At 42.8% G+C, this 12,561-nt stretch overlaps 1 protein-coding gene across 2 annotated transcripts in view; it reads right to left on the bottom strand.

Annotated features, from left to right (window-relative positions):
• The window catches only part of PLXDC2 (plexin domain containing 2), a 254,952-nt gene extending 244,701 nt beyond the window's left edge, over positions 1 to 10,251 (bottom strand). The window contains exon 1 of one of the 2 annotated variants that reach the window (XM_050325692.1): positions 9,507 to 10,251. In XM_050325692.1, coding sequence (XP_050181649.1) covers positions 9,507 to 9,615 — 109 coding nt within the window. In that variant the 5' untranslated portion in view covers positions 9,616 to 10,251. The remainder of the gene's footprint in view (positions 1 to 9,506) is intronic. The other variant, XM_050325702.1, reaches the window with a different exon arrangement.
• Positions 10,252 to 12,561: the final 2,310 nt, after the last annotated feature.

Here is a 12,561-nt window from a genome sequence, read left to right as displayed (position 1 = left end):
GAGATTAGAGAATTCAAGGATAAGAATGCAGAGAGAAATTACACCCCTGAATTTGGTAAACCAAGGGGAAACACAAAAGATCACTGGGCAATTGCAGAAAAATTCAACTCTGATTCTGAGACAACAATTATGAATCTTTAATTTTGGTAAGGTGGTCACTTTTTCAAAACCAGTTTCTTATTTGGATATTAAAATTAGGATATTACCTTACTTCTATAAGGTTTTGCAAGAATAAGAATACTAATGAATATAAAGCTCATATCTATGATGATTTTAGGAACAATCAAGAAAGCTGTAAAATAAGTGTGCTTTACAAACAGCAGTGGAGAAGTAGAGCATACAAATATCCTGATGATAAGTGATGGGAATCAAAAGTCAGAGGTTGAACATCAGAGTACCTAAATAAAATTAGGAACACAAGCTCGATTCAAGCTTGAAGTACAACACAATGGAATGGCAGAACTGCCAATCCTCAGGCATGTCAGCTGAGTCAGAGTATAAATCCACCTACTTTTAAACACTAGCTTTTCAGGATGTACACCTGGCAAGCTCAAGCAGCTGACAAAAAATAATGGTAGTTCCTTTTCTCCATTCAAATGGACAAGTTTACTACAGGAAGAGTCATTTTGCAGGTCATTTATGCTATTCCAAAAAATGGCTCTGAATTGAAACAAAACCAGTGTTACCAACTCTGCAATCATTGTCCATGCAATTGTGCATGAAACAAAACGGGTGAAAAAGCCAAGTATATTAAGTCAAAAAATAAACAGAAAAACAGGCTAAGCAAAACCAGATCAAGATCGACAAGCTTTCAAACAAAGCACACTAAAATTAAAACTTCTTTGCTACTGTAGAAACTCAAACTATTGTCAGTGCCCTCTTTACCTTCTGTGGCACATTATACTTGGGGCTGCAGCTATTTTACCACATGCCTGAAGATTGTGAAAGGGAAGCACATTACTGATGGCCTGTGGTGCGTGGGGGGCATGTGGAGCTGACATTCGTGACACAACTGCTTCTCATCTCAGGGAAATACTTGCTGACCTAGATAGTCTCTTCTTAGCTAATGCTGTTCTAAGTAAGAAATTGTTAGGACAACTTACTAGTGTTATTATTTCATTTTTACTCTGGAAAGATAGAAATGTCCCCAACAGCTTGCAGAGGCTTGGGGAGGGTAAATGCATTAACATTAGCCAAACTGGAAGGAATTACATTTTTGCTTAGTGTGATATTTAATAAAGGAAAGAATACTTTGGTTTTGGGGGGCTCAATGTAAACATGAAAAACTGTGTATTTCCACAGTCTAGAACTATACATTTCAATTATTAAGTCTTGCATAATTTGCATAATAAACTAAAAAGCATTGCATTACACATACATTATTAATAAAAACTTTTTAAAAGAAAATTAATAACAGACATAATAAAAAGTAGAAGGAAACTAGAACTATGGATAATCTATAATGGTGATTCATGTTAACAGTTTTATTTGTTTTGAGACCACAAATTAGATCAGTATATATAAGTTTGAATAGGAACCAGTAATACATTGTGTTGATACTGAGGTCACATTTCTGCAATACACCAAATGCTGAACTTCTAGTCCATAAATGCCTTCACTGCAAATAAAACATAAATCTGTTATCTTTATAGCAGCTGCAATCTGGAAAATGTGATCTCTTTTAATTATGTTGCCTCATGTATATCTTATTAACCAAAAAGCCACCTGCATGAGAAATATGCTATAGAGTTAAAAAAACCAAAACCCTAGTTGGATGAACAAGACAACTGATTTTTCAGCTGTTCTCTCCTTTCCTGTCACCAAATTAAAGTAAGGTTTCTACAAGATAAAAAGGTCTGCTCTTACAGGGCTTATATAGCCAAATTCTCAACAGTGGTAAGTCTCAATTAGAGATGACTAGAAAGTTAATTTTCAATCCTAGTAAAATTTTTATCTTATTCAGATTAAAAGTGAATAGACAATGTTTGCTGTAGGGTATTAAATTAAAAATATGTATATGTATGCACATAAACTTCAAAACAAAGTTATGTTTATACATAATACAGCAATTCTAATCTAAAAGTCCAAATGAAAAATTTGAAATGAGACATTTTATCATCAAAACAAGAAACTCAAAATTACTTGTTTTGACACTTCCCAGTTGAAATATTTGACAAGAACATGTCAAGTTTAGCACAATTTTCCAATTACAACTAGTTTTTTCTTTGCACATTTTTTTACTAAACTGATATAACACCCAGTAGTATTACATAGAATTCAGGTATTCTACTTTATCCAGAGTTTTTGTGTTGTTCTAAGGGGATTTTTAATGCTCAGAGGTTTTGAAATACTACATTCATTCTCATTATAATTTTATTTTCACTTCCTCTACTTCTTATAAAATGTAGTCTTTTTTGTTTCTTTTTCCCTCTTTTTTAAATCTCACTTGACTAACAAGAGCAGGTCTGATCCACCTGACCTAGGGCATGGTCACATCCACTACCAAAACAATGCAAGTGAGGAGGAAGCAATCTCTGAAGCAGGCAGGAAGGGCAAGGAGGAGATGAAGGATAAGGAAGAAGAGGATGGGCCGAGGAACTCTGAAACCTGTCTTGCCACAAAGAAGCTCCTTACAGGAAGCCTTGGGTTTATATCCCTGAGTGACCGAGGTTGAACTGCAAATACATGCTGTTTGGCTTGCAAATTCAAAAGGACAGTCATACAAACACACACAGGAAAGCAAAAACATGCAGCTGGAGAGTATCATGGAGCAACTATAGTAATAAAGACTTATCCTGGCTCCCAGTTTTCTACAGAGGCCAAGATAGCATTTTCCAATGGATTTTTAGTTCAGCTGCTGACTCATAGAAGAAGAATCTGCATAGTGATGAACACTTTAACATTTCATCCTTCAGAAAACACTGAATTTACAGCGGATGATACTTGCCTTCTACAATCAGCCTAGTAGCAATTCTTGTGAAAAAAAAGCGCTGCAATTATTCAGCACAGATGCAGTTTGCACATTATGACCAAAGAGGAAAAAAAAAAAAAGTAATTCTTGAATAGAAGTAAAAGTTAAAAACATCTCAAAGTGCTTATTACTGGATAACACTACATCCTATTCTGCCACTAAACATAGCTGAAATTTCTGAGGGAATCTGCCCTCTGACAGCAGTTAAGGAAAGCTGCAGTAAATACTATAAATGGCTTTTCATCTCTAACATAATCAGCCCTTTGACACAGTTCTATTACATCTCTAAAGCAAAGGACCCAAGATCTTAGCATCAGTTGTGATACAACTTATATTTGAAACATTGCCAGAGATAGGTTAAATGGAAAGGTTTATATATTCCCTTTATGGAACCCTTCCTTATGATGGAAGCTAGGCAGTGTTCATGTCAAAAGTTCTAAACAAGTATGAATAAAAAGCCTTATTTCATAAGAACACAAAGCATTTTAAATGTCTTTACCTTGTCTGCAGCTACAGAAAGTGTATGTTAAAGTCACACTAAACCCACATATATCATTGAGAAATGAGAGACAGAGGCCTCAAGCTAAGAGAGCACTGGAATTCATATTTGTATTTTATCCAGCTGCAGAGTTCAAGGTGAACCCCTGTGTACTTAAAGCTATCCACACAGAATAATTCCAGATAGCTGGGTGAGACCTTGAAAGGTCACATTGTCCAGGCGCTTGCTCCAAGGCAGCAACAGCTGCCTTTTTGGATAGAATGACATTTTGGACATATGTTTATCTAACCTATTTCAGCGATGAAGACTACTCATAGATAATCTGCTCCCCTAGTCTTATCATTTAAAGTCTGCCTTGCTGCAGTTTCAGTCATTAGTTGCTGCCAAGGACAAGTTATTCCCTTGTCTGTGGAAGTCTCACACTTCAGGATTGTTACTATGTCATCTCTTACTTTTAGTCTCTATAGCAGTGTTATTTTTCTCTTTCCTTCACATAACAGTCCTCAATTAGTCCACATATTTCTTAAATACTGTGCTTGACACTGAAGGGAATACTCCTGTTGGGATATTACCACTGTCGAGTAGAGCACATGCATCATTCTTGTGATGTCTTGCCTTGTATCTATCTTCATATTAATCCTTACATTTCTCTTGATGTATCACCCCAACAAGATGTTTTCTGTGTTTGAAATTGTGTTTTCAATTCAAGTATCATGTCTGACCCTGGACCTGGTCTCAGAACCTGCTTCATTTTCCTGTTTCAGAAGGTTGAGCCAAATCCAACTCAGAAACACATTCCAACACTGTCTTTTGGTTGAAGGAGATGGACATGTTACACAAGCTCTTTCAAACCCAGAATTTACAGACACTTAGTGCAACCAATTGCTCAATGTTGACAGCAAGGAGTGCTAACTGAAGTTATGTTTATTGGTTGGATGAAAAAAAAGAAAAGAGGAGAAAGCGGAGGAAGTGTTCCATGATGAGACACAGCACCCAGCACTCACAAACATTACTTCAGGGCAATGTTTTATGCTCATTTGTGAGAAGCCACAAACAAAAACAAACCCACATACACTTAGCATGACCTCTCTGCATACTTCTGCATAGAAAGAAAACTCATAGGTTCTTCCAGTTCCTGCTGTGATTATGCAATTCTCTGATTTAGTAAGTATGGCATCTGCCAATTGCACTGCATTAATGCTCTCAGTTCAACCCTCATAAAACCTAATAGTTGGATATAATTCCACACTGCTGGCAAGCTTGCAGCATTTCCTTGTACTGGATCATAAATGCTCCCACCAAATTACCTTTTGTTCCCTCTGTAGAGAGTGCCCAGCAGAGGCTTACCTTAACCACTGCTGCCTTAAATTCCTTTAGTACTCATTTTTCTTAGGAAGCATGAACCACACCAGGAATTCAAAATACCAGTGACCCCAGCTGTGTTCTCAGTCTAAGAGACTGCAGCCTTGATAAGTTTTGAAACTTGGGACTGCTACAGAGCTTTCTTTTTCTCCAGTGCTTTCAAGGTTACAAGCAGCAGAATGGCTCAGTACTTCAGACAGTCCAATGAAACCACAGTGACTTTTATAAAAGGCAGGGTCAAATGATGCTTTTAATAAGAAATTTTTATCTCCTTTGTGGAAAAAAAAATCCAGTAGGATTCAACAGAGCACGTTTCTTCTGTGATAGTTGTCTTTGGCATAACTCAAAGCAAAGCAACCTTTTGGGTATTGCTGCATCGCAGTCCTGCAGGAAACAAGATTCAGGTTCAAACCTCCATCTCCTGAACTCTGTGCACGTGCAGGGACCTGCAGCACTCCTCCACCAAAAACCTGTCAAAAAGTCCTTAATGAAAAATGTTAAGGTCTGTGGCTATATTTCTCAGGGGATCTCTCATCACCTTACACTATGAATTTCTTCATCTGCCTCCTTCGTGGTCTGAGGATTCTCTTCTTCAAAAGGAAAGAGCCCTCCTGAGTTGCATTTTTTTAGAGGAAACTGGTATTCAGCAAGGCAATAGATGTCACAAAATTTTGCTCTAAATGGCCTGTACGTACGACTAGTAAATTGTTGACCAGAAACAAAGAACTTTTCAGATTATAAAGACCTTTTCCTCATTTACCACATTTGTTTACAGTGTAGAGAGCTAGTTCTCCTAGTATGTATCATCAACTCCAAGTGTCAGACAGAACCTAGCATCTGAGTCAAGTATTTGCTGGGTTTTAAGTGCCTGCATGAAGATGTAAACTCGGAAGAGGAATATTTACAGCCAAACAAAAACACTTATTTCCCCAAGGGAATTTTAAACCTTGAATGAACTATGAGTATTGATCTTACTCTAAATCTGTGGAAATGAGTTTCTGTAAAACTGAATTAAAGACCTTATTATAGTCTTAATTTACCCACTATTTACCAACAATACTTCAAACCACTCTTTCAGAGGAAATGACAATGACAAAAAAAACACAAAAACAAAAAAGGAAGAACCAGGAAGAAAGTTAAAAAAACCAAGATGACTTCTTTAGAGGGAATCCTTAGGAAAATATAGAAAATATATATGATATGCAAATAGGATTTGCTCTCAAATGTCACTAGGATTCTCTAATCCAAATGTCCCTGTTTACATACCATGTACAGATAAAAAAACAAACAATACGAATGCAAACAGATACAAATGTTGTCTCATACTGTATTTCTTTTGATATTTCTAAGATAAAGAGCTATGATAAAAGCTGAAGGTCCTAATTTGTAATGGTGAAAGTTTGGTTTCAGTTATTGGGGTTTTTCTCAGAGTAAAGCTCAGGCAACATACAAAATGTTACTATTTCAGCAGTAGATAAATGCTAGATAAACACACCTTAATAGTAGTTTATCCAATAAAAATAATTCTACCCCCATCTGAATGCTCATGCCTGGAGACAGCAGCAGTCCAATGAATATAAATTATATCAGGATTCTGGAACATGCTTTGACAGAATAAAAATTACAATAACAGCCTCCTAATTCTGACTGATGACATTTGCAAAAGAATGTAACACTTCCAAGACTTCTTGTGGCAACACTTCAACAGCGAGCCCTCAAGTGTACAACTGGAAGCCTTAACTGCTGTGTGAGTCTTCAACAGACCGTCTGCTTCACCTCGCTAAATTCATGTCATATTCAGTTTGGCTACTATAAAACAGACACACACACACAAACATTGAGTCTAAGAACCTCCATCCTGGATTTATAGCATTTTTTATCAGCAAAAGTGAGGTTCTGCCCGGGCCCAGGGGAGGCTGCATGGATGCACGGGTGGATGGATGGATGGATGCATGGATGGATGGATGGATGGATGGATGGATGGATGGATGGATGGATGGATGGGATGGATGGATGGATGGATGGACGGCTGGCTGGCTCCTGCAGAGGAGCCGCAGCCCGCGCGGCCGCCGCTGCGCCCTCTGGCGGGGACAGCACCGCTCCGGCCACTGCAGCCTCGCACCCTGGTCACAAAAATTTGGGTTTTAAAAACCCCCAGAGACAGCCAGGTAAGTTCCAGCGTGCCTAGAAAATTATTACACTTGAATTGTTCCGACCTGATTTTACCAAGCAAAGTGATTCTGAGGAGCTGGGGAAAAAAAAAAAAAAAAAGGCCTTTGTATTATTTTTTCATCTGTGTTGAAATCAGAGCATATTCCTTTGGTAGCATCAGAAATCCTCCACGGCTCCAGCTCTGCCAGGGCTTACTAAATGTTTCCATTTCCTGATACTGTTATTCCATTCATTTTCAATAAGGTGTTTTGTTACTCACTATTTGTAGAATACCTCAAAAACAGCCTCCCATTAAGAATTTGTAGCTACTTCAAAAATTTATTCTTTATTTTAATTCTTTAAAGGTTTTATCTGAGCTGATCTAAAGGGATAAAGTAGGTGCTAAATACAGTAAAACTTTGAAACATTACTTTTTATTTTGACTCACAGGACCTGAAGTTGAATTTCTGGTTTTACATAATAACCTGTTCTCACCGATTAGACACAATCTCTCACTGCATTTTTCTTCTCCAAATAGCAGCAGTATTGAAAACAAACAGCTAACAACAACAACAACAAAAGGAAATAAACCTCTAATTCTGTAAATGGCATTTAATTATTACTATCATAAAATAGATTTCTTAAGCAAGAGGACCAGAAAAGATGCCCAAGTTATAAACATCTAGCTGTCAAAACTAAAATCAGGTTGCCCATCTTCCTAGTTAAAGAAAACAATTGCTTGGCATATTTTCTTTAGACTGTATTAAATATCAGAATAGTATTTGTCTGATTATAGACTCCTTCATACTTTGTATCCATATATTCAGGAAGATATAAGACATTACTAAATTACTTATGGATAAGCAATCCATTGGTATACCTTCTATTTAGCACCTCCTGGTGCAGACATAATACAGCTTAATAGCCTAAATCAGTGATGTGCAGCTTTTATTTGTCCACTGATAAATTATATTTGACTTAGTCAGCACTAACATCTTATTGTCTGGCTGGAAGATAATAAACTTTGTGAGCTCAATCCAGAACATAGTAATTCTCTTTTTCTAATCTCACTCCATACTTTTTTCCCTTATAATTAACGTTAACAAATACCAAGATTTGTTGGCTATAGCTCCAAGTGCAGCAACATGCGGTTTGCAGTAGTACATGAAAAGTCTCCTCCTGTTTTTTCCCTTTGGCCCCAAGTGACATGTGAGCCCCGGCAACCTGCTGAGCTACCTTGTCATTTAACAATTCCAAAACTCAGTGGTAGGCCCCTGGCTAGGAAAATCCTGCTCTGTCTAGCACATAATCTCACTGGTTATTTAAAAAAACTACCCAGTCTCTCTTGTTCGGGTCAGTTACACGGTGACCACTAAACTTATCACGCCTGTATCAAACCTTTAAGAAAAGGAAGAAGGGGCAGTTCTATTGCACCAGGGAAGCCCACACAGTGGGCGTGTTTCATCTGATAATAATCTGGCTGGTGTTTCAAATATACAGGCACAGCTTTTGGAAATACCTGTAAACAAGAAGGTTCTGCAGGCAAGGTCCCCTGACACACAAACCCCACGACTTTTCTACTATCTGCAAGTGCTATCCCCCAGCTTTCCTTTAACAGCTTTCCCCTCCACAGCACAGGAATGCAGGATAGAGAAGGCTTTAGTGATCAAAAGGGAACTCCATGCTGAGGGAAACAGTGGCCCAAGAGAAAGCACTACAGGTGCTGTGTGTCACGCATTAACAGGTGTTTCAGAGAAGGACTGACAAGAGGACCCCAATACTTCACAAGCAGACTTAGTCAATGAAGCGAGCTCCTCGCTCCTAACGAACAGGTCACACAGCCCCGTGGGGCTTCTTCCATTATCCTGGTCCTTCTCTAAACGCTCGGTTTCCAGAGAAGGCTGCAAGCTACTGACTTCTGCGGGGGAGGAGAGTGCCCGCTAGCATTCCCAGGCAGGATCTGCAGGGAAACTTTGCCTGCCCCCCACGGCTCGCTGCCGGGAGAGCAGGGGGGCCCCGCCGCGGGCGGGAGGCGGGGGAGGCTGCCGGGGCACCCCAGAGCTCCCGGGGACGCCGGTGCCTCCGTCCCTCCCTTCCCGAAGCTTGAGCGGAGCCCCTCGCGTTTCGCACAGGGCTGGGAAGGAGGCTCCGGGAACACCGCGGAGGGGCTGGGGAGGGGAACAGCACCGGCTGCCGGTGATCGCGGGGCAGATCCATTAAAGGAGGAAAGTCCCGAATTCCCATTAAAATAAAAACTGAAGTCACGGAGAGCTCTTTCCGGAGAAGCCCAGCGTAGAGAAGAGTGAGAAGCCGGGACCCCGGGCCTCCCTCAGGAAGAGGGTGAGCCAGTCCCCGAACGGCGTTTGCCCTCTCCGGGTGCGCGGCCCGTGGAGCTGCCAGCTTAGCCCACACCGCGGGATGCTCCCGAGATGCGGCCCGGCCTCCCGAGCCGACCCGACCCGACCCCGGCCCGGCCGCGCTGCCCCGGGCCGGCCCCGCCCGGCAGGTACCGGCTTCGCTTACCGCGGCTCTGCCTCGGCGTCTCCCCGCCGGAGAGCTGGCAGCGCTCGCTCAGGCACTGGAAAAGTAATAGAAATCCAGCGGCTAGTTTGCTCCTCCGCAGCCTCGCCATAGCACGGAGCCTGCCGAGTCAACTCTCCGGGTGCGGGGTGCGCGCCGCTCCTCGTCGGTGGTGGGGAAGTCTGGGGGGCGGCGGAGAGCAGCCCTAGCAGGCGCTGAGCCGCCCTGTCCTCGGAGCAGCGCTCATGCAGTGGGGCGGCAGGGACGAGCCGCCGGGGCTGAAGGCGCTGGACCGAGTCTGGGGGGCGGTGGAAGGAGGGGGGCTCCGTCCCCCAAACTTGCACGGCCGCGCCGCTCTCAGTCCAGCGGCATCACCGCTAGGGAAAACAAGCCCAGCCTCGGCTGCGAAGTGCCAAACTCTTCCCTCCTCGCAGCCTGCTAATAGATTTTAGGAGAGCCACTGAGATCCTCCCTTCCTGGCTTGCCCCCACCCAGCTCCCTTCCCCCGCAGGGTGAAGCAGTGTTCCTGAGGGACGGAGCCTCTCCTCAGTATACCGCTACCGAAAAAAACCCTCCGAGGGAAACGAGCGACGAAGCGTTCCAGCCGGAACCAGCGGACCGGCCCTGAGCCCGGGAGGGAGCAAGACCCGGAGGGCGGGCGGATGCGCCGCGGGAGAGGATGCGCGGGCGGCGGGAAGGCAGGCGGAGGACGGACGAACAAGTTCTCCTTCTCTTTCAGGGCGGTTCTGGCGGCCGGCGGTGCTATGCGGGGCCGAGGGCAGCCGCGTGGGGCGGGCGTCCCCCCGGCCCGCTCCGCGCCCCCCGCCGCCGTGCGCGCCCGCGCTGCCGCCGCCGCTCCAGTGCGGGCAGGGGGCTCGCCCGGGGCCGGGTCCCGGCCGGCCCCTCGCTCTGCCTCCCGCCCCCTCCGCACAGCGCGGTGGGGCGCAGGCGCCGGGGCTCCGCCGTCTCCCACGCCTCGCTCCGGCAGCAGCACCGCGGGATGCGCCGGCCGCGCTCCGCGCGGAGGTCCCAGGAGGCTCTGCCTGCCCGGCACCTGGCACAGCGCGGCTCCCCGAGCCTCCGGGGCACGGCGTGGAGCTGGGGCTGGCGGCGCTGCGCGGTGTGCGAGCGGGAAGGGGGGGCGGTTGGCATGGGAAGCCCCTCGGGACGGAGAGAGCCTGGGCCAAAACCGCCTGCTTGTTCAAAAGTTGCGTCCAGTAAAAATGAACATGTGAACGTGCGTTTGCATGTTCAAAAACATGCGTCCGTTGGGCGGACGACAACTGCAGTGACACACAAAACCTCCAACCCTGTTCTTCCTCTTTCCCTAAGTCTTCCCAGGGCTTTCGGGGAAAGCAGCCTCCCTCCACATCCCTTCCCCACATCCCCATCCCCTTTCTTCCCACCCTGTAATTTTCTTTTTCTCTTCCCAAACCGAAGACTTGTTTATGTACACTCTTCACATCAAAAGTGCAATGACTAGGAGTTCTTCCCTGGAAAAAAAAAACAAAAACAAAACCAAAAACCACAAACCTGCATGCTTAATTAAACGCACTGTGAATAATCCCATCCCCTACATTAATCTGTGAACAACGGCGCGGAGACAGAAGCGAGCAGAGAGCACATCAGTCAAACCCAGACAAGCGAAAGGGGCACCGGGGACCAGGCGGCAGCTTTTTACCAGTTCAGCAAACTATGGGGTTGGTAATCAGCTGAGCAACCATGTAGAGAACCATGAGTGCACCAGCTTCTCAGCACTTGCTACAAAATAATTAAATTAATTAAATGACAATTAAATTAATCAAATAAAGAGGTCTACAGAATGTCAAACAGCAGATAACTAATAGTTAATCACAGAAGAACAACCACTAACGAGACTGTGTTTTCCCTTAATTTAGCACTGTTCTTGAGGTTAAGAATTCATCATCTCCATTGTCACTGTCTTGCTCTTTAATTGTTGATGTCCTTATGTGTAAATCAAAGCATAACACCTCTGGGTTTAAGAAGTAAATTTGATATATAAGCAGAAATTTGCAACATCTTTTCAATGTATATTTAAATAGGTTACTGGAGGATATTGCCAATAATTTTTCTACATTTAGGTTTATAGTGGGCCTTTCTAGTCCAACTTTTTTGCACATACACCAAAACAAAATAAAAAAGTAGACCAGATATTGCTAAAAATAACTGCAGAAAATGTTTTCTATGAAGATTTTATGCAGCAGGAATTAAATCCTGTCTGTGTTGAAATCTGTGGGAATTCAGGGAGTATTACTACCTTGTGTACCAGGTGATCTGGATTATACCACATGCTTTTGTGCAGATTTGGTCAGGTTATCATTTAAGCTCTTGCTGTTTCTTAAACAAAATGTGAGTCGTAGGCTTCTTCGTGCTATTGGAATATAATTTTTTTTTTTTTTGACAATTGGTTGGATTGCTCAGTTTACACAAAGTTTTTGCTGAAGTTGCTGAGAGGGCTATTGAGCTTTTGGTCTTTACTGGAAGGGGTAGGGAGGTAGTCCTAAAGAAGGACTGCCCCTCTCTCTGCTGTTTTTCAGCAATACTGTTAGATGAGAATAAGAACTGGAATAAGGTAAAAGAAAGGTCTGGAAAACCTTCAAAATCTGTTTTCATCTTCCTTTGTCATTTTTTAAATAATAAGAAAGATTAGATTATTGTAACGTCATAGTAAATCTTAAAATACAAAAGAATGATTTGAGAAAAAAAGTTTACATGATGCTAAAATAAGTAATAATCCTTCAAACCCTCTATCTATAGTATAGAAAAGCCTAAATGAGGGCAAATCAAATTTTCTTTCATTTGCTTTCTGCTTCTCAGTCTTAGAGATGTTTATAGTTTCAGATTTATATTCTTCATAGATGTACTACAAAAACTTTGCATGCTGAAGAAAAGATTAGCAATAGACAACTGAAGCGTGCAGTTGCAGATAAAAGTATTAGCAACATACTAGGTCCCACAGTCCTAATTTGCAGTGCTCTGTGCAGTTGTGGGACAGTTTTGCATTGTGCCTTCTGCAAGGTTAGCACACAGTCACTGC

This window comes from Myiozetetes cayanensis, unplaced genomic scaffold (genome assembly GCF_022539395.1).
Source record: "Myiozetetes cayanensis isolate MyiCay16 unplaced genomic scaffold, myiCay2020 scf1, whole genome shotgun sequence".
In the NCBI taxonomy this organism is placed as follows: Eukaryota; Metazoa; Chordata; class Aves; order Passeriformes; family Tyrannidae; genus Myiozetetes; species Myiozetetes cayanensis.
Note: the sequence above shows the minus strand (reverse complement) of the source record. Positions and strands in the feature narration are given on the sequence as shown.